The sequence below is a fragment of the Astyanax mexicanus genome, chromosome 3, assembly GCF_023375975.1.
Source record: "Astyanax mexicanus isolate ESR-SI-001 chromosome 3, AstMex3_surface, whole genome shotgun sequence".
In the NCBI taxonomy this organism is placed as follows: domain Eukaryota; kingdom Metazoa; phylum Chordata; class Actinopteri; order Characiformes; family Acestrorhamphidae; genus Astyanax; species Astyanax mexicanus.
In genome coordinates, this window is record NC_064410.1 from 32328477 (window position 1) to 32355083 (window position 26607).

At 37.5% G+C, this 26607-nt stretch overlaps 1 protein-coding gene across 2 annotated transcripts; it reads left to right on the forward strand.

Moving 5' to 3' along the window:
- Positions 1-26343, forward strand: LOC103036776 (suppressor of cytokine signaling 7). 2 transcript variants are annotated; one of them, XM_007230772.4, is made up of 11 exons: positions 1-1250; positions 4298-4607; positions 6179-6231; positions 10230-10331; positions 14870-14980; positions 15714-15859; positions 17206-17374; positions 22250-22378; positions 22988-23123; positions 23499-23654; positions 24422-26343. In XM_007230772.4, exons 1-10 carry the CDS (start codon positions 317-319, stop codon positions 23617-23619), a joined length of 2211 nt encoding a protein of 736 aa, XP_007230834.3. In that variant the 5' UTR covers positions 1-316; the 3' UTR covers positions 23620-23654; positions 24422-26343. The 2 variants fall into 2 exon arrangements, with proteins under 2 accessions (XP_007230834.3, XP_007230835.2); XM_007230773.4 differs by lacking the exon at positions 10230-10331 and having other exon boundaries at positions 2-1250.
- The last annotated feature ends 264 nt before the right edge of the window (positions 26344-26607 follow it).

Below are 26607 nucleotides of genomic sequence, written 5' to 3' on the forward strand. Positions count from 1 at the left end.
CAGTGAGTGCGCCGCACCGCCGCCCTGCTCGAGCCCCGCGCGCACGCGCAGCTCTGACGGAAATGATAGAATGAAAAAAAAAGAAATAAATAAATCGCGCACGCACACACAGGACAAAGCGCTTTACAGCGGAGCCTCGGGGGGTTTATCCGCGCTGGAGGCTCCGGAGCCCGGTGAGGAGGCGCTGCCGTACCGCTGAGCTATGCCGCACGCCGGGGGAGGAGCGGGGAGCCGCGGCCGCTGATGTAAATAAACCAGCATCTGATAATAATATAAATAATAATAATATTAATAATAATAGCAGCAGCAGCAGCTTATGATGAGCGGAGCGCGGGACGCGTCTCCCGATTTCGTGCTGATGCGTTTGGTTTCCGCCACGGATTACGAAGAAGATCCGGTGGGTTCAGGGTTGGGCAAGACGGGGCACCTTCATCATCATCATCTTCAGCATCACCACCATCATCATCACCATCATCACCATCATCATCTCCAGCATCTCCAGCATGGCCTCGGCGGCTCGGAGCGCGAGCAGGACGGCCGCTCAGAGGCAGGTGGGCAGCTCATGGTCCTGCAGGACCTCCTGGGTCCAGGTGACCCCGGTCCGGGCGCACCTGCAGGAGCCATGGGCGAGCAGAGCGCTGGGGTGGACGCTCCAGCCCCCCGCAGGTTCGAGTGGAGCCCTGTCTTCAGACTCACTAAAGTGTCCAGGGAGGTCTCAGAGACCCTCTGCCAGAGGCATCGCCTCATTTCCAGCGCTCCAGAGTGGTCACCCTTAGCAGACCACCTGGGCACCGGTGCCCACAAGCCCCCCAGCACTGCTGCAGTAGCCTCAGACCTGCAGGACCCCGTCCTGAACCTGGCCAGGCATCTGGAGGAGCTGGGCAGGGCGGATGTCCTGCAGAAGGATGCTGATGTTCCCCTGTGCACCTGCCAAAGCATCCTGGGAGCCCAGCCTGGAGAGGACCCGAGTGAGACCAGTGATGCTCTGCTGGTTTTAGAGGGTCTGGGGGCGCAGGATGTGGAGACGAGCAAGACTGGCATGGTGGTGGGCTCTCAGGACGTCTCAGAGGGCGGTTCTGCTGCTCAGGCGTTTCCTCAGCAGGGCGATGGTGATGCCTGTCAGGACCCTCAGAACTTCTCCAGCAGCTCCCTCACTGGACTCATGAACCAGGTGCACCGCCTGACCCGGGAGGCCTGCTGCGACCCTGGACCTCCAGCAGAAGCTGATGGAACTGGACTGCAGACTCCAGGTAGGGGTGGACAGAGAGATTTAATTTTTTTTTAAAACATAAGAGTTCTATTAGGGTTCCTTATTGAAGGTTGAATACGTAATGGATTTTTTCCTAGGTGCGTGGTTCCTTACATACACAGAAAACTGAAACTCTTGTAGATGTTTTTTTATAGAATCTTTTAAGTATAGCACCCAAAATGTTCCACTAGTGTCATGTGACACATATTGCGATACACATTTGCTTTTAAGGGTGCACACTCTTTAATAAAGCGGTTCTTCAAAGGTTCATTACTAAAGGCAATGTTTCCATGTTCCATGTTTCCGTAGAGGAAATGGAACCATGTGTAGAAGATAAGTGATTGAAATATTATAGTTTCATAGTATTAAAGTGCTGCCAGTTGCTTGTCTGAGTTGTCTGTATATCTTATAGATAAGGGGTCCAATGTAGGCCAATGCATTCTTCGGGTTATTCTTTGATATGACCCAAAATAAAAATGTTCTAAAGTTAAAGACAACACCTTATTCTCATACACACTCATTCTTGGTAAGGACCAACTAAATTTCAACTACATTGTCAGTGACTTGGGTGGTTGGCTGGTTTAAGTAAGAACAGGAACAGCAGGACAATGTTCCAGCATACGAGACAGAAACAACATTAAAGCATAAAAGAGGAAATAACCGTTAGGAGAACATCTAAACGATCATAATTCTAGGATAAATATATGTGGGCCGGGAAATAAATATCATTTATAAATATCACAGTCCCTGGCTGAAAAAAGTCAGTTATACTATGTTTTACCTCCCCTATGTTCTTTTACTCATGAGCTCATACTCATGTTTTTTTTGGTTCTAACTTACCAAACTATCAAACTGTTTTTTTTACTTTTAAAATAGTAGATCAATCCCCCTTGTTTAAAGAGATGATAATAATGTAGACTGAACCGAAACATGTCAACACTAAACATCATGCTGGGCAGGCTAATCATAAGCACCCAGATTTCGGTATTCAGTTAAATTAAAATGTATAATATTAATAGCACTTTTCACAACAAATGTTGTAACAAAGGAAGCCAATGGCAACAGCAAAACAGAATAAGGAAATCTCCCTTAGATCAAGAGGAAGAAGCTTTGAGAGGAACCAAGAAAAATAAGGGGAATGAATCGTTAAGTTGACACCAGATAGCACAACAAATAACAAAACATAACAGCAGTATAATAAATAACTGCTCAGGAAGAGTGATAAACTTAGGAAGTATGAAAAATGTGAAAACAGGCCATGAGTTATTAAGACGTGATTGATTCAGGATTTGACTTAGTCCTTGTCCTTAGAAGAAACATATTGTTAAATACACTCAGTATGATTGTTTCATGTTGAGTTATATCATCTTGAGTTTATTAATTTTATCTTCTGTCTCTCAATGAGTGTTATTTATTTTATTATAATAGTATATGATTTTTATAACACTGCTCACTTAAATTGTAGCCATATATTTATTTTGAAAGTTTTAGTTCAGTTGATCTAGTAAATATTTCAGTACTCTAATAAGGTTCACTTCATTCATTTCTTTAAGTAAAATAGAGTATTTTTTAAAATAACAAGAATAATAAATAATACAATAAATATGTTGGTTAATATGTAGGAGAATTAGTATTTTTTCTGTACTATTTTCAACTGTGTATATTTATAGCTGCAATTTTCTGTCCCAGATTAAGGCTAAGCCTACACTTATACAGGGTTTGTTTGTAAAGGCAGTGTTTTATATAGAGCCATGGTGACCTAAAGAACAATTTAAAAGCTTAAGTTGTTCTTGGTCTTAAGCCTAAGTTCTATCTAGCACCTTTTAAAATGAAAAACCTTCTGTATAGGGCTGGGCATTTAATTTAATAAAATGAATCGAAATTGAGTCTCAGAACCTCTAATCATATTTTTGTTAAGGCGTGTTGAATATTGTTTATTATTATCTTAAAGCAGTCCCTAAGATTTTTATTTTAAATTGAAATGATTAATAATAATGTAAAGGAGTTGGGAGGGAACAAAATGTTCTTAATTAATGGTATCAGTGTCCTAGAACGACAATCCCTGCATTGCCTAATACATTCAGTTTAAAACAGAGTGGTCTGGTTTTTGGGTTTAACATGTAGCCAGTATTTCATAACTTAACAAAATAAATAAAACAATATACTTAAACACAGAATAATACCCAACTATTTATTAACTTTTATTTTTAGCATTTAAAGTAGTCTTCTACATACTCTGTGCAATTACACATTCTCACCAGAGAGGTCTCTAAATCCCCAAAATCTTAAATTTTACAGACCGTCGCTTTAAATACTGTTAATTCTTTTCCCATTTGTATGTTCATGTACTGTCCCCTTAAATACATTCTACCAAGTGTATTTAAATGACTTTTTCCCTATCCAGTCTGCAACAAAAAAGCAACATGATTGAGGAGAACTAAGTTTACACACTTTAATAATGATAAACTGTAGTTATGTATAGCGCAAACAGAGTTTTACAGGTGTTAGGAGTCAAATACCTCTTGTTAGTACTATTTAGAGCTTACATTGCCTTTTGAGAACTACACTCTTTAAAAATGGTCCTTCGTGGGTTCTTTATGGAACCAGTATTACTTAATAATAACCCTTTAAATGCTTAAATAGACCCTTTTTGTGACATTTAAAAAAAAAATCTACATTGCAGCAGTAGGTTTATATAGAAACATGGGACAATTACATGCTTAAATGATTCTTTTTAAGTTTTAAAATATTTAAATACATGAAAACACTCTTGTAGAAGTTTCTTTTTTAGAGCCTTTAAAAAAAGGATCCACTACTGTTACATATTGTCACAGAATTCTTTTCTCACTTTTTACTATTAAATAACTATTGCAGAATATTGTTACAATATATAATCCTACATTTTCTTATGTAAATGCAGTTTTACTATGAAGGGTCCCATTATTATTGTGAGTTAAAGAACCCATTTGCTCCTGAGTGTGGAGATGATGTCGAAAATAACTACCGGTGTCGAAATGTTCTTACATGTTTGCCCACTCTTGTTTCCAGTCCAGGACATTGTGGCTCCTGTCCAGACTCCTCTGAGTCGACCCCCCACACCCAAACATGTGGGTTCACCCCTGACCTTTGCCGCCTGCAGCCGAGACAAGGAGCGAGGTGGTCAGAGGAAGTCGAGGAAAGGTTCGCTGAAGGTGTGCCTGAGCAAACTGTTTCGCACCAAAAGCAGCGGCAGTGGAGGCAGCAGCTCCAGCGTGGGCCACGCCACCAACAAGAGGCCCTCACTCGCCTCCTCCACCTCATCCGGTGGCAGCCTGGTGGACGTGTGGGGCTCTAGCAGCACTGACCCCGACACGGGCAGGTTAGAAAACCTTCCATTATATTTAATATATAAATATATATAAGTCTCAGGGGAATATTAAAGTAAAGAATCACATTAAATCCTCCAGCGTAATATAAAAACAGATATTTATCGAAAAGAGTGTGATGTTATCTGTGACATTAACCCAGTCCATTCTGACTATGTGTGAAAACAGAGCTGCAAAAACAGCCCTAATCCTAAAATTATAAGAAGTGTTTTATTCGACTTTTAAAAAATTTGGGGCTCGCGACAGGGCAGCCAGTGCGAACACTGGAGACTAGGCCTGTCACGATAATAAGGTTATAAACTTATCGTTCAATATATGTACGTGACCTCAATAATTATGTTTTTCTTTGCAAGGAGAGCCAAAAAATGTGCATCAACAGATGTGTCTTAATTATTTTATTAATTTAAAATGTATACATGTTAACTGTAATCTCTATATTTTCTTAATGTTTTCTTTTTAAGCTGTAACAGCATTATTAGACTATATAATTATAATCATATATCATATAATCATCAGTGGCATAATATGGTGCTGAAACAACAATATTATTGTTTATTTCAGTTATTTCTGGGATAATATATCATCGCACACCATACACACGCCACATAATAAAGCTCTGAGCTAAAGGCGCTACAATGGATGTGTGTAAATCATTTATTATCTGAAAAGTGCAGTTTGATGATAAACTTTTCCTGGTGATGAATTGAACAGTGCTCCTTGAGTCATTGAGTGCCTGGTGTGCGATGGCTTAAAAAGCAATAGTATAATTTCTCCATTTTACTTCGATTTAGTAAATCAGACAGTCTTTGGTGTGTAATATTTTGTTTCTTTAATAAATGTTTATACCTCACCAGTTAGCATTTGTGCTCCAGTTAGCACGCTGCTTATTTATATAGAACCATTGAAATATTAAATGCTTCAGTGTTTCTTTGTCTGTTTAAAGGGTTTAAAACCTTTTTAAAAAGGCTCCACTACTGTCACACATCAAAGTCTTTTTCTCCATTTCCACTGTAGGATACGTATTGGAGTATATTCTTACAGTTCTACACTTTTAATGTAAATGCAGTGTTAGTGTAAAGTCTTAGTATTGTTGAAGGAAACTTTTTGGTGATTGGATTTCATATGAGCATAATTGAAGTTGATTCTCGACCAAATTGAACACAAATGTGAACACAGTATGTTTTCTGTATCTGCTGAACTTTTCCACAGATTAAGCTGAATGTGGGGAAAAACATCTAAGCATCCAAATTATTTTATGTTCTAGACCAATGTAGTACCACTGATTTTACTAAAGCTCATTTTAAACTGTTTCCAAATTAAGAACCAAATTAATCTGTTCAGCACTAAGAAGGGTTTCATTTTGTATTTTATTCAAAGAAAACGTTTGTGTACTATAAAGATAATGATTTGTTCAGGGTTTACTTTAGTTCATTTCTTTAGAAAAAGTGTTTTTAACAGTGTCAGTCATCAGGTGTTGACCACAGTGCAAATTAGATGTCTCAGTGAGGTGTTACTTTAAAGTCTATTCGCTCACTCGGCTGTCTTTTTTTATTTCCTGTTGCAGCAGGCCTCAGCTGGCCAGGCCGCGAAGTGCCTACTCTCCTGTTCCCTTCACAGGTAAGAGAAGCGTCTGTGTTTGTGCTTCTTGTAAGTCTGTTATCGCCCCACTATATCTGTAAGAAATAAAGGATGGATCAGCAGAGGCCTAGACCCTGGTATAGTCCACAATTCTGAATAAACACTGCATTAAGAGTGTATCTGTGATGGTGTGTACTAATGATCTACTAATGAGACTAATGACAGCTGATCGACACAGAAGCTGACTCTTAAAAAAATGCTGCATTTTAAAAGTGTCATTACTTTGACAGAAAAAAGGTATTGTCAACAAAATGGTTAAAGTCTATAGAAAGTGACATTATTCGAATAGTATATTGTCAATAGTAAATTAAACAAATAAATAGAATCATAATTTAGAAGGACTTTGAAATAACGTGATTAATTTAAATGAATTAAGCACAGAAAAATGTTTGCACAAAAAAATGTACACAGAATAATGTCATTCCTTGATGTCCTTTGATCCAGTGTATCATTAACAGTTTCGGTCACTACATCATGACGGAGGCAAATGAAGCTATGTGGCTGCACCACAACAGCACTACTTGACTCTCTAATACGGTGATATCTCACTGGCGGGTGACACTCCAAAAGAAGAGGGCTGCATTGAACTCTGAGTGTGCATATAAGCTTGTTTTCTCAGTAACTGGTTAAAAGAAGTGTGAGAAGTGAAGAACAGACCAGTTCTTGCAAAAAACAACAACAACAACATTGGGATGTGGAATTTTAGGAATATGCCAAATATTAATTAATTCATGTATTGCTCTGCTAAAATGTATTTGAAATTTGCACAATTTAAAATACTTTTATAGTCAAAGGGGTGTGCACAATAAACTTAGATTAATTTATTACAGAGCATGTAATTTTAATAGTTTTTTTTCGTCACGTTACAGCATTATAATTTAGACAAAAACTTTATAGACAGGGTAATAGACAATGCAATGATCACTCAAATGACTCAATCTTCAGAAAATGGCATTCATTTTTCACAACAAACCAAACAATAAGCTAAGAGTGAAATAAAAATAAGCATTTGTTTTGGGATAAAATGTTCTCCAGACTCTGTCTGGAGGCAGGTCAGATGATTTTTGGAGGCAGGTCAGATGATTACAGGAAAACCATTATTGTGTTTGTTTACAGTTATATACTCTAGGAGATCATTTGTGACTCTTTGAGGGTGTATGTCTTGGTACTTGTGTTAATGCTGATCTTAATTTTTTAATTTTGGTAAAAGGAGTCTGTCTAATGAAGCAATGTAATTGATCAATTTAAAATTGTATTGTTAAAGTACCATTGACTCCAGTTAAAGTTGCTAAGCTAATGCTGCTAACAAACACTGAACTTATTTTCATAAACCAATGTATATCCCTTATTCAGTTCAATACGTTTTCCTACAAAAGTAAAAGTAAAACTGTATAGCTTTGCTTAATTTTTAAATCCATTTTGATGGTGTGCAATCAAAGTGTAGACGTTTATGGTCAGTTTCTAGTCCACATGTGTCAAACACAAGGCCCGCGGGCCAAATGTGGCCCGCCACGTCTTTTTATGTGGCCCGCGAGAGCTTGTAAGATCTTAGTGTCTATAATAAATAAGTCAGAAGCGTTCTTTGACCAAAAAATACATTTCCCACAATGCTTGTCGATTGTATTACCCGCAAAGTTACGGCTTACTGCCACTACACGGCAGTGTAGTCATTGATGTGGAAACCCTGCCGGAGGGAAGGTGTAACTTCGCGGGTGGAATTGAGACATATAAATGTTTATCCCATAATGTCCAGAAAAAGAGAAGTTGATGCAGACGGACGGCTGTGCTTCAAGGCGAAAGACCGGTATGCCTTTTGTGTTACGAAGAGTGTTACTGACCAAAATAAACGCTTTTTAGGAGAGATATAAGTTCTGTGTAAACATTTATAAGACAATAGCTGACAAAATCTGTTTTAATGACGTTAATAAACATCACTGGGACAGCGCTAGTCGCAGTTTCACCGCAGCAAAGTACGAGGACGTGAATCACTTATCTAACCAGCCTTTACTGATTTCTGCCCTCAATAACCCTTTCAATAACCTCCAATAGCCTTTAATAGTCTTCAGTAGCCTTCAACAGTCTAACCTTGCAGCCGTGGTGTGTCCACTAAACTCCGTAGTTATAAACATTCTGAGGTTAGCAGCGCGATAACTGACCTGTTTATAATGTAATCCCAGCAGTGACTCATGCTCTAAACGGCTGCTGTTAGGTGATTGGGCTGAAAGATGAACTGTAGAGAGCTGTATTATTCGGTTACAAAAATCTTTATTTCATACACAGAAGAACTTAAAAATTGTAAAAACGCTCCAGACTGGCTGAGCTGAGCCCTTGTAGCCCGTGGCTGGGCTGTAGCTCTGACTCAGTAAAGACTGCGGACTTGTGGTGCTGCTGCTGCAGCTCCCACTAGTGGTTGGATGAGGAACTGCTAAATCTGAGGAAATGCTATGTTCTTAACAGCTCACAATTTTTGATTTTATATTTATTAAGCCTTATTTCAGTTAATAATTTCAAAGTTAATATAACTTGATGTCATTTCTATTCACTTGAATAGTTTGGTTCTTGATTGATGGAGTTTTTGGATTTCATGACATGACAAATTAAAAGGATTTATGTTAATAGAGCAACAAGCAAACATTTTTTCCATGCAACTGTAATATTTGATTGAATAAATAATATATTGAGAGTTATTTAACATCAAGGAGTAATTACATTCATTTACATATATTACATTTGGTTACATTTTATTACATTTATAAGTTACATCTGGCCCTCGGAGGACAGCCAATATGCCAATGTGGCCCTCGGCCAAAATGAGTTTGACACCCCTGTTCTAGTCCAAGACTAGGCTTAATCCCTGTCTGGGAAACTACCACTTAGACATTTAGGGTTAATGTAATGAAATACAGAAATATTCTCTAAAGTAATTAGACAAGGAAATTATACACAGTTGAATTGCCTGTTGAAGTCTTGTTTCCTTGATATATAATGACAAATTACAGAGGTAAAATTTCTGGAGCTATTATTGGGAATATGTAATCTACAGAGGTGATGAATGGTGTAATGAAGGAGATAATCATTAGCCATCAGAGAAATCAGAATCTTTAGGGTCCAGTATTTTTAAATGATGACTCTGAATCAACCCCAGAAAGTACAGTCTGAGTGGAAAGGTGTTAAAGATTTTTTTTTGTACCACATTTTTTTTGTATCACATTAAATGATGTTTGGGCAACAGTGTGTTCCCCTTTCATGTTACTGTGGTAGTCGTACTTAAGCAACATGCTAGCCAGTAGCTATCATATAGAATATAACTGTAACAAACTAGCATCACTTTTGGAACCACCTAGAACACCCTAGAAACCATGTGGTTACACCCTTGCAACTGTCCAGAAACACCCTAGAAATTACCTACAGTATTATAGCCACCAGATTGCAACACCCTTGTAGTCAGTTAGAAATTGCTTAAAGCAGTTCAAACAGAACATGTAACCATAACAGGTTACAGACTATAACATGTTACAGACTAAGCAAGATATTGGTGCAGGCACTAATATCATGGCAGTGGGGCTAATCATACCACAGCCACCTGCTGCTGGGAGTCCCAAAGAACATAAGTGACCTCTTTGGATGGGTAGGTACCCTCTCTATCATGCATCACTCCGTTGTTTAATGCAAGCCAGTGTGAGTGTCTAAGAGCTGATGCATCTGATTAGCAGTTAGGGTTCTCCTTCAAGCGTTTTGAGCTCCAGTGATGTTGCTTTCACTCTTCTAATGTAGGTAGAACTGTGTGATGGAGAGTTTAGGTTCTGAGGGAGGCTGTTTATAATACACGTATCCACACAGCCCCACAACAAGATTTTTAAAAACTGCGTTATATATTCGTCACATCACAAATTGAAAACCACAAATCACGTCTGGACTTTCAAGCCTTGTGTACCTTTCTTCACCTCTCTCTCTCCCTGTGTGTCTCTGGGCTATAGGTGAGACAGTGTCGCTGGTTGATGTGGATATTTCTCACAGGGTGAACTGTCTTCATCCTCCTACTCCTCCTCCTCCTCCTAGGAGAAGCCTCAGCTTGCTGGGTACTTTCCTTCACTTCCTCTTCCTCTGTTCCTTTTTCTTTTCTTTGTTATACTGGCTCTCTCGCTCTGTCTCTGTCTCTGTCCTGGTTTCTCTTCCTCTTTTCAGTTCTTTGTCTTGCTGTTTGTCATGACTGACCTTTTATGTAGTTTTTCGGTTAGTTTCCGGTTAAATTCCTAAGAATTAAACTGGCCATTCGTCACACATTCCTTGTTTTGCTCATTTTTGTAATCTTTCTTTATCTTGTTCAGTTTCTGTATGTTACATGTGGTTTTAGCATTTTTGCTAGCATCAGTCATGCATATTTGTTCTATGATTTACAATAGCTGTGGGTGTTTTTGCGATATTTTTAAAACGGTAATTTTTTTACACTTTGACTATGTTTTTTTTATATATTGGTCTGCATCTCGGTGGTTGTTCATGTGCTTTTTAACATAGTTTTTGAATCATGATTCAATGACAAAATGGTCAGAGGCCAAATTATAATTTTTACATTATAATTTCCATGGTTTTATATTTTATTTTTTCCTGGTTGGCTTGTTTTAGCTAGCAGTTTTGCTAGCATCAGCTGTGCTTACTATTTGATTATGACATTTAGTGCTGATTAGTACTTTATGATATTAAGTGCTGATTAGTGGTGTCCTGACATTTAATTATCAACAGGTTGTGCATTTCCTAATCTTACTTTACTATTTTTTTTGATCTGCAACACTATTAGAGGAATAATAATGATTACAGCTGTAAATCATTGATCCTGGTAAGACCCTTAAAAGCTATGGGCAGATGTGGGTAGTCTTGTGTAGTTTTCTGTATACTCCCCTTTGTTCTACAGGTCAGAAATGACCTGAAAAAACCCTGGTGGTGTTATGACTTTGGGATCTCTCTAGAAATGGTCAATAAATTCAAGCTGAGAAAAGATTGTTTTCTTAGTTTCATCAGTTTTTTTGGGGGGGGGGTTATTGTTCACCTCATAGACAAGTCAACTTTATTCTAGGCTGCTAACTGGCTAAGGTAGGGGGCTAATGTGCTAACACAATGCAAAGTCCAGCAAAAAATGTGGTTACCCCTAGCTATTAGTGCAGTAGTTAATGCTGTAGCAGAATGTGCCAGATGTGAGACTGTGGCATGTTTATAAATTTATTACATTTGAAAATGTACATTATCTTAAGCATAACTACCCTTGTGAAAAGGAAGTATACTTAAGATCATTTAAAGTATGTTCAAATTAGGTAAAGAATACTAAAAGTGCATTTTCAATTTAATATACTTAATGAAAAAACACATTAAATATACTTTTTTCTGTATTTCCATAAATGTATTTTTATGATTTTTAAAATACATAGTTGCATTAAATAAAAGATGCATTTTTTCCAGTAGCAGTAAGGTTTACACAATATGTGCATCAATGTACATAATGCTTCAAGTGTATTAAAATTATATTTAAAAAAAACTCCTTCCTAAATTCACAGAAGTTGTACAAAAAAGCACTCAAAAACACAATTAAATAATTTTATGTTGTGTTTAAATATAGCTTAATTACAACTGAAATATACTTAAGTTGCCATCAGTTGTTTTAAAATAGTACATTTTGTTTGTATTTGAGTACATATTTTAATTTTAAAAAGTATGTACTTTTCCATGTTCAGTATACTTTTAAATATATACTTAATATACTTTTCTTTTTTACAAGAGTATCCTCATATAAGATGTGTGTAGGATGGCCCTCCCTCTTTCCCATCACAGAAAAGTTATCTGTTAGCTCATGTGACAGAATTAGCAGTTAGCATTAGTTTGTTGTGTGTTTAGTGTGTCTAGTGGTGTTTTTGTTAGCAGCAGTTTGATGGGGGGAGGATTTTATCAAAAAGATAAAATGGATAGGGTGGAGTTTCATGTGTATTGGAGGAAGTTTATGTAAGGCTTTATCCTGTCTATTGACTGGTTCATACAGTCATTGATCCTCCCAGGATTGATAGCTTTATGTGATTGAGAGCTATTGACTAGTGAGGGAGAATAGAAATGGCTAAATATAAAAAAAATGTGGGGAAAAAAAGTGTTATTTTTTCTGAGAGTGATATGCTGTTTTACTTTTTTCTGTGAACTTATGTTTTAGTATATCTGCTCGCATCAGTCATGTTCACATTTACGTTTAATGTTACATTTAACGTCTTGTGCTGAATTGTGGGGATTTCAACAGGTTTCATGCAGACATACGGAGACGTTTTGGCTGTGTATTATCTCCCAGTTCTAGTGCTAGCATCAGCTATTGTTAGCAGCTAAAAAAGGAAGTGCAGTGCAACTGCCACAAACACTAACCGCAACTTAACTCATCACATCTCTGTTGCCTTCTGTGCTTGGCTGACGTGTTTTACGCTGGAACAATACAGCCCACAGATCTGAGAAACAGAGGGAGGAAACCAAACCAGAAAGTTTCATACTTCTTTTTATCTTTAGCTTTTGTTCCCCTGTTAGCGGAGCTCTTAGCTTGCATGACCGTTTACCTTGTGTTTTGCAAACATTACAGTTTACATGCCCTATATCTTTAACGTTACCAATTACTGACCTTTGCTCAAGCTTCCTTCCTAACCTCAAATGTAGTTGTTTGGCCAAGACCAAACTAAAGATACTGCTTAGCAACACCATTACAAATACTTTGAACTTCTTGCCGACTGCCTGAAAACCTCATAGCCACTCCACATGTAGATAACATTCAAGTATGATGAACTGGAGCTACGAGACTAATGCAAATAACATGTCATGAAACTTGTGTCTAACCAATTAGCATGATGCTAACTGCAGGCCTAAATTTCTTCTTTCAAACCATGGAGTTGTTTAGTAATCTCTAGCAGATTTGATTATGAGGTTTCTGACTCTCTAATTTAAATCCAATACAGTAGCAATGTAAAAAAGTACACACAATTCAGCAACTGTGGTATTTAGTGAGCCATTTCCATGACCAGTTAGCAATATTAGCCTCAAAGCCTAAGTGCTAAAACAAAAGAAGCACAATACATGGCTGAACGGCTAAGTTTGTGGTAGGAGGGGAAACTTTGCAGGTTTACTGAACAATTGCTAGACCTGTTCTCAGTGTACATTAGCTGCAGCAGGTATGGTTTAAATAAACCTACTTTGAGACCACAGTTGTAGGCAGAAGTTAGCTGTCTGACTGTGGCCTGTGTTTCTCCATTGGTCACTTTCAGATTGCCTCATTGTTAATTGTTTAACATTTCCACTAAATGATTTTAAATGATTAACTTGTGAACACTCATTCCGAATGGTTATAGAATAACTTATTGAGCCAAAATTGTTTACAGTGGTGGCAAATGGAATTGGAATGTTCATAAAGGTTCCTTCACAGAAACTTATTACACCAAATGGTTCTGCATACACTGCCTTGAACCTGAGACATTGTTATAAAACAGTTTTGAGAAGGTTTAAGGTTTTGAGTATGTTACATTTCAATAAAACAGGGCAAAGTATGAAAAAAAAATAGTTCCCAATGAAAAATTAATTGTTCAGTATTTGGCTCTATTTTACCATCATCAGCATTCTGTATAAAACTCGGAATGTATTTTGGAAAAAGTATATTAACTACATATATTTGTGTTTTAGTTAGTGGTGTCAATTGCTAAAATGAAAAATTAATCAGATTAATCACAAAAAAATTCTGCGATTATGAATGATTAATCACACTTTTTTTAACGGTACAATAAATTTTGACAATAATTAATACACAAAAAATTACATGATAAAGTAAGGTTAAGTTAAGTAAAAATCGTTCGCACTAGTTTTGGTCATGGAACCCCCTAGTCCCTGTCACCGCCACTTTAGAGAAATCCAAACCCACTCTGATTTTTTTTTTTTTCAATCACTGGGCTTATGCACAGAATATCTGATTATGGAATCACACTTAATTAGACACATTTATTTATTTATTTTTATTTGTGTTGTTGCTGTTTTACTACATTTCATGGCAGGCTACAAGAGCACAGCATGTGTTTGACACAGATGGAGTTAAACTTCCATTAACTTAAAGCTGTAACAAGACTGGTGTGCCAACATAACACGTCTTAGTGTTTTTGTGTGTGAGTATGTGAGTGTGTTTGTGTGCTGTGATGTGAGTCAGTACAGGTTAACACTTTCTGTAAAGGGGTCATACACATCACTGCTTGCAGTGAGTCACATTCTTGTGGGTTTGGTTGGAACACACACACACACACACCTCATTCTGCTATCTAGGTGCTTTCGATGTGTGTAGAGTATGAGCACAAAGTTATTTTCTATATATATACGTGTGTGTGTTTGTGTGAGCGCGAACACACTTTGATACTGGTTGAAGAACCGGTTATAAATAATGTTTCCAAAGTTCAGTGTTTGTACTGTACTGGGTTTGTACAGTAGAAGTGTAGGATATGAGCCGTTTAAAGCAGAGGTTCCTTACACTACTCCTACCCACACTGTGATCTAACGGCTTAATAAAAGGGGTGTATAGAAATACAACATGCTAAATGGTGAAGTTAACGAATCTCCTCTGTCTTTGCAGATGATTTTGGAGGCCCTCAACCTGGACGTTCACTCTCTAACGGGGGTGCAGCATCCATGCAGCCGCTTACACACTCTCACACCACCATCCAGCACAGCCTCAGCCTCAACGGTAACACACTAACACACACACAGACGAAAAATACACTGTTTTACAATGACATTCATTTAATAATGTGATTTCAGTTATAACGCCAGCTCAGAATACACACACAGATATACAGTAATAGAAATAATTCAGTGCCATGGAAAAGTGGTCACCCCCCTCCTTATTTTGTCTCTTTATACATTTTGATCAACCTAAATACAAAAAGTAATCTAAGACAAAAAGCACAACAGTAAACACAAATACAATGTTAAACATTCAACTCTACCTATAAATTTAACTAGGTTTACACCAGTAACTGCAACCAAATACAACCAAACACTTTCTATAACTGTAAGTTAGGTGTACAGCTTGTTGTGGAGAACTCTGTCCCACTCTTACTTTACAAAACTACTCGTAACTAGTTTAGCCACATTAGAGGACTTTAATCTACTGTTTTAATATTTTGCTAAAGCATCTATATGTGGTTTCAGTCAGGGCTTTAACTCGGCCTTGAGCAGTTCAGAGGTGGACTTGCTTGAGATGTTGTGTAGGCATTCTCCTGCAGGATTACTAGTAGATAACAGATTCATATAAGTGGTCTAGGCCAACAAAACACCACCAGACCATGACACTTCCACCACCATGTTTCACAGTTAAAAATAGAATTAGAACTCCTCTGTATGGTGATCTGCCAAAATGAAAGTTTTGGGCTTGGTATTGTTTGTTTATCAAATCAAAAGTTTTCTCTGTGTTGCAGATACATTTCTTCGCATTGTTCCAAGGCCCCTCCCTCTCCAGCCTGACGGCCAATCAGCTGCAGCAGTTGAACAGCGCCCTCTACTATTTCCTCTGAGCCGGCCAGACTCCAGCAGCTTTGCCACCAGCCTCAGAGAACTGGAGAAGGTAGCACATCTTTCTCTCTCAGTTTCTCTCTCTCTCTTTCTTTCTCTCTGTTAGCTACAGACTTTAGAGTTTACCACAGCTGATTTAACATTCAGCAGTATTTTATGGCCAAGCTAAATGATGTCCCACATTTGATGTTAGTGATAAATATAATGCAGTATTTTGCACATCCAAACACTGTGGACACATTTCCACAGACAGATGAGCGGTGCAGCCATATTGAATTCTGAACTTGATGTTGGTGCAGCTCTCTTGACTTTCTAAGTTTAAAGTTTAGGAGTGTCCCAGTTAAAATTTCCAACTTGAATCTCAAAAAGAAAAATTGAAATGCAGCATAGAGTCTGATCATGGCACATTTATATTATTATTACTAAACAAACAGAACTTTTCTTTACTTCACCTCGCCCAGCTGGTGAGATTTTGATATTTCATGCCTATGAAAAAAGATTACATTAAAAATAACCATAGATGAATTTGACTGCACATTAGATGAATTTGACTGCAGATGCACATTAGTGATGATATTGCAGTACTGCAGTAGTTGCTAGTTATAGGTACATGTTTGAGTAAAATGAACATTGTTATTTTATTCTATAAATTTCGGACAACATTTCTTCCAAATTCCAAATAAAAATGTTGTCATTAGGGTGTTTTTTTTTTTTTTAATATGAAATAACAAAAAAGATGCAGAGCTTTCAGACCTCAAATATTGCAAAGAAAACAAGTTAATATTATAAAGTTTTAAGAGTTCAGAAATGAATATAAGGTGGAATAACCCTGGTTTTTAATCACAGTTTTCATGCATTTTGGCATGTTCTCCTCCACCAGTCTTACACACTGCTTTAGGATAATTTTCTGCCACTCCTGGTGCATTATTTCAGTCCTGTTTTTAAGTGGTCTCTTATTTATATATAATGTATATATAACTCCAAAAACTAAAGTTGTTATTTAGTCCACCCCAAAATCTTCCTTATTCCTTCAGCTTCTGTATTTATGAATGACAAAAAAAGTGTCACAGAGAAGTTTCTCTTACTATAGCAAAGAGAGTATCAACTATAATACTATTTCACTCCACTTTAGTCCAGGACTGGGCTTATTCAGTGTCCATGGAATCAGCCCGTTGCATATTTTTCGGTGAGTCTGCTGTGTACGTTGTACTGGTGTTCAGATTTTAGTCTAAATCTAGAATCCTGGTTACCGTGGTTACAGGATGTGCAACCGCTCCTGTATGTGTGTCAGTGAAGCTATATTGCGATGGTTTTGTTCTCTTTTTCGTGTGCGGTGTGTTTCCTGTGCACCTGTGTGACGCTGTCTTGTGTGTGTGGGTGTGTTCGTGTGTGTTGCAGTGCGGTTGGTACTGGGGACCAATGAACTGGGAGGATGCTGAAATGAAGCTGAAGGGGAAGGCAGACGGATCCTTTCTGGTGCGGGACAGTTCAGACCCGAGATACATCCTCAGCCTCAGCTTTCGCTCACAGGGCGTCACACACCACACTCGCATGGAGCACTACAGAGGTACTATATAACCCCACCCACACACACAACACACACAGCATTGAAGCACTGAACACTACCAGATAACAGCACTAGCTCTCTCATCATGTGCACACTACTTTATCAGAAACCTCTTTCCTTTAGTGGTATAATGAGTGCCGTATTTTTCGCACTATAAGGCACACTTAAAATCCTTAAATATTCCCAAAATCGCCAGTGCACCTTTTAATCTGGTGCACATTATGTATGATTTTTACCAGTCAGGTTGTAAGAAGCCATGAAGCCACTCCACTGAAGTACAGCGTGAACAAAGTTTCAGTTTAGTTCTCCAGCAGTACTGGCATTAACCGCTAACTGCGCTGAGTGTTAGATCTTTGGCCGTTCAGAGGTGGGTATTATTGGCCTGTACCTTGCTGCTAACCCCGGCTAGCACTGCTGGAGCATTATTAGCATTAGCCGCTAACCACAGCGCTAGCTCTTGTGCTGTTCAAAGGCGAGTGTATCAGACTGTAGTCTGCTTGTTTACGGCGTTAAAACAAGCTACGTGGGATGAACTGCTAGCTAATATTGCCCTGGGTTACCGGAACACTTAGGGTTCCTCAGTGTAGTGCTGTCAGGTGGCATTAGATGCTAACCGCTAGCGGTTAGGCGCTAATGCTAATGCTCCAGCTTTAGTGGAAATCTGGAAATCTGGAAATCTAAGCTTACTGTAAATAAACAGAAATGCTTTACTCACCCAAATAATAAGGAGAGTTTTTAGGTCTCACCACCCAGTGGTGCATTATTAGTTATAGTGCTGAATTAGAAGGAAAACTTGGCGACACCCTTGTTTCTACTGCTAGTTATTTGTGTCGCATAAAATGTGCCTTATAATCCGGTGTGCCTTAGGTATGACAACAGATCAGAAAATAGACATTTATTAATAGTGCTCCTAATAATCTGGTGCGCTTTATAGTGCAGAAAATATGATAGTATAAAATGCTCAGTTAGAGGGTGCCTCAATTTTACTTTAGTGTTGTGGGACTCACTCAATAATTTGCTTATATTGCTAAATAATGCTTCCCAGTGCTGGGGTCCTCGGTTCAAGTCCCTGTCTGGGTGGAGTTTTCATCTTCTCCCCATGTCCCTGTAGGTTTTCTTTTTTTATATAATTTTATTTATAATTTTTCCAATTTTTTCCCCAATTTTGCACAGCCAGATACCCAACCCACTCATTAGGACTCCTCCGATACATGTGCAGTCAGACACCGCCTCCCTGTAAATTTTCTCAGAGAATTTTGGTTTGCTCCCATAGTCCTAAAACATGGAGATCAGGATAATTGGATACTCTAAATTGCCCTGAAACTGCTTAGTCTACAGTATGTGTGTCTGTATGCTCAGATATAGATTGGCACTCTGTCCTACTGGGTCAGTACCTTGCAGTACCTGGTCAGTACTTTGTTCACTTCCTGCCCGATGGAGTCATGCAACATGAATACACCACTTTTCGATTCTGGTTGAGTGCTAATTGTATAAAGAATGTGATTGTAAAGTGTCCTTGGATGTGCTGAAATGTGCTTAATAAGTATATCATTATTATTATCAAATTATATCCACTGCTATCTAAAGAAATGGAGCTGCATCTATGGTTGAAGCCACTACATTTAAAACATCTACTTAAGACACTCAGAAAAATCATATTGTTATTGTTATCGCAATACAAGTTTTCACAATAAACACATTGAAAGAGCTTCAGTAACATTGTTAATAACAGCAATCTATTAAATTATTACCCACATTGTATTACCCACATGCAGCAACAGGGGGAGCCCTTCAAACTTCTATTGGTGCTCATGTTACTTTATGAGGCTGGAGGTAGAGTGAGGTAGTGGAGAATAAAGGGGAACCAAGCCTGTAAAGTGCTGTTGAATTGATTGATTTAAATCATAATTCATAATTAATGTATCATTTTTTATTGATACATATACTCATACATCCATACATATGTGTTTTTACAGTTTTGTAAAGGAAATTCTGCAGTCAGAACATCCTTACACATCTTTTTACTTTGACTTCTATTGAAAGTTGAGAAGTGTTTTTAATGTATCAGTGAAGATATGTAAGAGTGTACATATTGTTACTGTCATTGCACATTGCATAAACATTGCACCTCTCCAACATTTTTTTGTAATTGAAAACTTTTTTTGTATTGTGTTAATTTTACTATGAATTAACCAAGAGATATTGTTTAAAAGTGCTTGGAAGAAATTCTTAATGCATACTATACGTACTTTACTAGGAAAATATTTTTTGTTTCTCTTGTAAACATACTTATAACAAGTTCGTTCTTATTCTAGGTTGTTTTGATAGTTGTGCAGGTTATCATGCTAAAATCAATGTGCAGAAACTAAAAACAGTTTCAGTCACAGTTTATAAGAGACGTTGTACCACATTGGAAAAGGAATTATCTATTTCTGTTAGAGAAACAGGAAAAGAAGAAGCTTCAGCTTTACATCTGGTGGCTTTAAAAAGCAGAACTGCTCTGATTGTGGGGTAATATTTTTTCCAGTCATGATCAGTTACAGCTCTGATCTCTCTACTTAATGTTTCAGTTTTACTTTATCAGCCTTAACAACTTAATGTTTCTCTACAATGGTTCGTCAGAAAAGTGAGTCATTTAACCAAGGATAAGTTCTGTTTTTTCAGTGAAGCTTCCATTAAGCCTCTCCTTAACCCATAAGGTTATGGGTTATTGAGACCTAATAATTAAATCTGAATCAGTAAACATACCATACCATAACATTTTATAGTCAGTGCGCCTTATAATCTGGTGCACATTATGTATGAATTTTACTAGTCAGGTTGTAAGGAGCAGTAAAGCCAGTCTGCTTAAGTACAGTGCTAAACAGGAGTTTCAGTTTAGTTTCTCCAGCACCGGGAGTATCTTGTATCATTAGCCACTAACTGCACTAAGCACTAAGTCTTTTGCCATCCAGCAGTGAGTATTATTAGCCTATGTCCTGCTGCTAACCCAGGCTAGCACAGCTGGAACGGTATTGCCTTTACCAGCTGACCATGCTAGCTTTTGCGTTGTTCATCAGAATTATCAGTCTGTACCTGTGTGTTTACTGTGTTAAAACAAGCTACGTGGGATGAACCTCTATCTAACATCGCCCTGATTTACCGGAGCACTCAGGCTTCTTCAGTGTAGCTCTGTCGGCTAGCGCTAGCGGTTAGCCCTAATGTTAATGCTGCTGCACCCAGCCTTAGTGTAAATCTAAGCTTACTGTAAATAAATGGAAACACTTTACTCACCCAAATAAACTGTTTTCAGGAGAGAAATCTGTGTAGATTAACATCCAGTGCTCCAATGCTTTGACTTTAAAGGAAACTGTTTTATTAAAAAAACCCTGTTCCTTACTATTGTGGCATAATGCGCCTTATTATCAAGTGCACCTTATGTATGAAAATAAACCAGAAAATAGAAAAATTTTTGATAGTGTGCTTTATAATCCGGTGCGCCTCATAATGCAAAAGTGTCAGCATTAGTTGGAATGTAAAATATCTGAAAACATTTATTTGAAGCATTTAAATAGTTAAAGTTGGAACAGATCTGTATGAACAAAACATGTACACTTTTAAAAAGTGCTTATTTTGTCTCCAGCAATGACCCAGCGATCCTACATAGAGTACATAAGGTCAGATCACATATTCACACAGTAACTTCAGTAATCCTGTAATGCACTCAGGATGTTCAGTATATATTTCTTAGAGACGTTAAAGGGAGTTATCTTATCTTTATCTTTGAGTTATCTTTCCACATCTTTTAAAGGGTCTGTGACACGTCATGTGGGCTTTTACCTTGCAAGAAAAACATAAGTAGAAGGATAAACATTTTCTACAAAAACTGCAATAGAGTTTCTTAGTTTATCCAGCGCACGAAGTGTGATATATTCTCTTCTATGAGAAAATTATTAAACTGTAACTGAACTGATAGTCAGCAGTGTAAATGAAAACTTCATGTTGTAGTTTCTGAACTGTAGTACATGATCTGCAGAGAGAATTAACTGGATGGTGGCGTCCTCTAGTGGAGTTTATTAACATTACAGCACATTTGCTGCACAGTCTGCAGTAGACACTGCCCATGCCTTTCCAATGATGTACGTTAGCTTAGATAAAAGACAAACAGCTGTTGTTTTTCATAACGTGCAGAAAAACAGGTACTTGTTTTATCTCTCTCTATATATCTTTTATCAGACAAAACATGAAAAAAACATAGATAAAGAGTTAGAAATTAAGCTGAATCTTACTAATCTGAATGTAAAATCAGATTCTGTATTGATTTATCATTATGTTGAATGTTGTTGTTGTTCCATTATGGACAAATCATATTATACAAAAGAAAACAATTAATGAATTTTTAAAAATAAAAGTTAATGTGGGAAAGAGTAATGTTTGTTTGTTGGATCAGTAAATTTAGCCCTTCCGAAGAATCAACCATTTCTATCTTTTAGGAGAAATCAGTTATTCTTTTTTTTATTGATTTTTACATTAAAAAAAAAAACATTTTATTATTATTATTATTTACAATTATTATTATTATTATTATTATTAGGTATTTTAGGATGCTTATCTCTGATTAGTTCTTGAAATGCTTTTACCCCCAAATATGGGTAATAGGATGCTGCTAAGTACAATTTTTAGTGATTTTCCCCAAAGGGCTAAATAAGTTACCACCCTTTAGATAGGCAGATGAAAAATATCATGCCCAACAGCGTGTTGAGATTTTTTGGGACCATACAGTCTACAGTTGATGCCACCTAATGCAGTCAAAACATCAGTCTGATTTCTAGAACCTTTTAGTTCTTTAAGTTTTCAATGAATTTTGAGGTTTTTTTTTTTGTTTGTTTTTTTTAGGAACGTTCAGCCTGTGGTGTCATCCCAAGTTTGAGGACCGCTGCCACTCGGTGGTGGAGTTTATCGAGAGGGCCATCATGCACTCCAAAAATGGACGCTTTCTCTACTTCCTCCGCTCTCGCGTTCCAGGTGAGTTTAGAAGGTCGTCACCGTTAAGTGCAAGTGAGAATTACGTACTAAACTACTGCACTCAATCCAGGTTGAGGCCTTGTTTAATCATTACTTTTTAAACACATCACATCAACATCTACAGTATTACATAATCAAATATCAGTCAGTATATAGAAATAGTGTTTTTTCTGCACAAATAGAATGTAGGAGAACCACGTATATGCCTTAAAATATTCTTGCAAAAATAAATTATCAGATTTGCAGACATAAATTTAATGAGCATTGGCTTACATTAAAAGTCCAGTTAGTCCAACTTTTTAGAGTTAATTTTAAAAAATAATATGTATTACTTTATTTACCGTGGGTATTCTGTCTAATTTAACCATCTATTATAACTGTATTAATTGAAATGAATTTAATTAGTAATTTAAGTAATATGATCTGTTTATGTGTGTTTTATTTACTTGCTTACTTATTACCTTTTTGAATTTTTTTATGATAACAAATGCAGCTGGTCCTTATTGTAATTGTTTTACAATAAAAAAGGTTAAAAATTTAGATCTCTTTCTTTTTTTTCTTTCTTTCTTTCATTCATTTTTCTTTCTTACTCTCTCTCTGTCTTTCCAGGTCTCCCGCCCACTCCGGTACAGCTGCTGTACCCAGTGTCCCGCTTCAGCAGTGTTAAGTCTCTGCAGCACCTCTGCCGCTTCTGCATCCGCCAGCTTGTCCGCATTGACCACATCCAGGAGCTTCCTCTGCCTACGTATGGAAAACACACACACACACAGTAACAGCAGTAATAGTGTCCCATCTCATGCTTCACAGAAGATGAAGCATATTCCTATATTTACTGCCTGGGTTATGTATTTAAATTGTATTTATTTTTAGTTCTATTATTGCTGTATTTTTAGTAGCAGTTTACTGTTAAAATACAATGGTCTGTTCTAATATATTTAATGTATTTCAGTTTATTTCATTGATTCTATAATTCATATGTAAATATGCATGTAGAGTCTTTGGTTTACTGACAAATATAAGCCGCTCATGTTCTTAGCAAGTTACTGAAATTCTGTGTTACTGCTACTGTGTATAGTAGTGAAGGTTTTTAAAGTCTTTTGTTTCCCCCCCTCTTTTTCAGGCCGCTGATAGTGTATTTGCGGAAGTTTTATTTCTATGACCCCGAGGAGGAGAAATACCTGTCAATCAAAGAGACTGAGCGGGACAGTGGTGCCACACAGGAAGCGGATTCTCAGACGTAGCAGGCCGCAACAGAACCAGATGAATAATAAATAGAGTGAGTCAGACTGACACAGCATCCCCCTCTAGTGGTTGCTTAGGATGTAGCAGGAAGTTTAATATTCTCACATTTATAGAGATGTAAACTTGCTGATCCTCTAACTAAATTACATGCGTGTAATGCATAGCAGAGCTTACACTCAACTTTTTTGTAAAGTATCTATATATCTGACCTCACAAACAGGCTTGCCAACCTATAGGCCATATATCACAGGACCCTGCAGTTTTTTGTTCAGCTGCTAGATGAAAATATAAACCCTGTGTTGAAAATATAAATCATATGCAAGGCTGTATAAACCCTGTGTTGGATGTCTCTGCATGTCTTCAGTTTAGCATTTTTAACACATCTGACTCAAACTCAGACTTGCAAAATGTCTAAAATTAATGCTGCCTTCCGTTTAACTCTGAAGTTGGTTGTCAGAGCTGATGTTACAGCCACCGTTCCAGTTTCACAATCATTTACTGGTGTTTTTATGGTAAATCCAGCCATAATATGTTCCTTTTAATTGTCCCAATAATTGTTAGCATATTTTGCACATCCAAAAAACATAAAAAGATTTCCACACATAGAAGTTAGACAGTACTATGGGCAGAGCAGCCAATTATCCAAAAAAGCCAATCATCCAAAGAACAGACTTTATTTGACAGTGAGGTTTGTAATCTCTTACATCTCTAATAAATGCAACACAATGGACGTACTGCAGTATGCATTCAGTATGCATTTTGACACAGTAGACACCTGAACTGTCTGTTTTCTTTTTGTAGGTGTTTATTTTTATTGTACATGGACAGCTGCTGCTCGATGACTCCGCCCAAAACCGGAGATTGGACTGAAGTTTTACAGATGGACACACAGACTACTGATGGACTGTAATCTCCTGTTCGAGCCGTTTAGGCTGCGCCAGCTAGGTTTCAGACCATGATCCTCCCTCTTTTCTCAGCCGGAGGGATGGGGATGTGGAAACCGGACAAATTTAGGCCAGTGCTGTGGCAATATTAATGAAGCAGTCAGACACCCGAGACTGAAAATGCAACCTGAGGGGCTGGGAGTGTGGCCAGAGACTTGCGCTTTGGATGCACTTGTCTGTCTTTTTGGACACCTCTCTGTCCTCTGCCTGAGTAAATCCCACACGGCCTGGTGAGAAACAGTGAGAACTGGGAGTGAAATAGTGGGCGTAAAGGAATAGTTCACTGTTCACTGTTTCAATCTAATCTCTCGCTGCTGCACCTGTAACTGAATTTTCCCTGAACTTAGAAATGAACAAAGTCTATCAATTCAGAAGGTACTTTTACAGTAGGAGCCGGTGGGCTATTTCTAAATTCCCTGAATATAGGTTTCAAATATGTGACTATTTTAAGTGAATTTGAACCTCATCTGTTTCACTTTAAAAAAAAAATACAGTCACAGTTGCATTTTGTCAGCAACATTTATACCAGAAAAATAAAGAAATAAATATCAGTTGAACTTGCTGCAATATGTTGTGTGAAAGCTCACAGTTTCATTATAAATAAATTTCATGTGACAATTCATGTGAAATCTGACAGAGGAACTATCAAAGTTCAAACCACTGATGATAAAATTTTGCATCATTGCGTAGGCTGCCTGTGATTGGTTACTTATAGGCTTTTCAAGTTCAGAGCCGGGCAGTTTAAAGTTTGCGGACATCACGGACATGTGAATAATATAGGGATCTATGGGAGCTGTTATAACTTAGCATTTAGACAATGTAGACAAAAATATTAATCCCCCCCCCAGTTTTGGTAACTTCCTTCTCCACTAGCTAAGACACCACATGTCACACAGTGCTGCCAGTGCTGGAAGCGTGAAAGCTAGCATGCACTTTCTCCAATACACTAAAAACTTTCACTGCATGTACTCAAACTAATTAACCCAATGTATTAACTACTATGTATTAACAATGTATTATCTATCTACTGGAATTCAACACACTCCACACCTGTTCCATTTGTTCTGATTCAAAATGCTATTTTCCTGCTGTGGCTGTAGCTTAACTGTACAGCTCTATTTAATTTAATCATACTTTTTAGCTCCCCTTATACCAGCTTTTCTGGTATCTGGAAACTCTACCCACACTAATTACTGTTCTTGTCCAATCTCTGTAAGAATATATTCTGCAAAAATACATGTTTCACAAAAGTGTTTGCTGACACTATTCACCAGCGGTCTATTGGCTTCTTTTTTAGATGTTTTTTTTTTTATATTGTGGAGGTTTTTCATTCTTTTCTCAGTTCAGGGAAATGTGTTAAACTTCTTTGTGTTAAAGAGCAGTAAATTGCAGATGCAGCAGAAAGAGCTTAATGGAAAAAGAGAATTACTTTAATATTTTGCTTGAAATTGTGGGGTCTCCTTCTGGCTGAGATTTCTCTGGAACGTCTGCAGAGATACGAGGTTCTTCTCTACTTGTGTTCTCTAATGGTCAGTAAAAGGGTAAAGTGTGAGTGTGAGTGTGTGTGTGTGTGTACATAGTGTATGTATGGCCTATTTTAAGCTTGAAGATGTCAAATTCTTTGGCGGAGGTTAGATCTCTGCACTAAAAAAAAACATCACTCTGATAAAGGACTGCCCGTACTAATACCACACTGTCTGCTGTGGGTAAAAGAACTATTTTCAATCAACGCATCTCAAAGACACAATGTTAAAATAAAAATGGGTTGAAGGCTTCAAACTAATCAGTTTTGTTTTCTTTGGTGATACTGTTTCATTGTTTTGTATAATGCACTTATGTACTTTACTATGTATATACTTACTTTATGTATTTCTCCATATTACCCAAAGAATGCACCCTTGGATTTCATTTACAGTTGTGGTCAAAAGTTTACATACACTTGTAAAAAAACATAATGTTATGGCTGTCTTCAGTTTTCAATAAGTTCTACAACTCTTATTTTTCTGTGATAGAGTGATCGGAACACATACATGTTTGTCACAA

Bases quoted from the DNA above. Each gene is read 5' to 3' on its own strand.
- LOC103036776 (XM_007230772.4), top strand. From the start codon at position 317: ATGATGAGCGGAGCGCGGGACGCGTCTCCCGATTTCGTGCTGATGCGT. The intron at 4,608-6,178 runs GTTAGAAAACCT...TTCCTGTTGCAG, and splicing joins ACTGACCCCGACACGGGCAG to CAGGCCTCAGCTGGCCAGGC. The intron at 17,375-22,249 runs GTACTATATAAC...TGTTTTTTTTAG, and splicing joins TCGCATGGAGCACTACAGAG to GAACGTTCAGCCTGTGGTGT.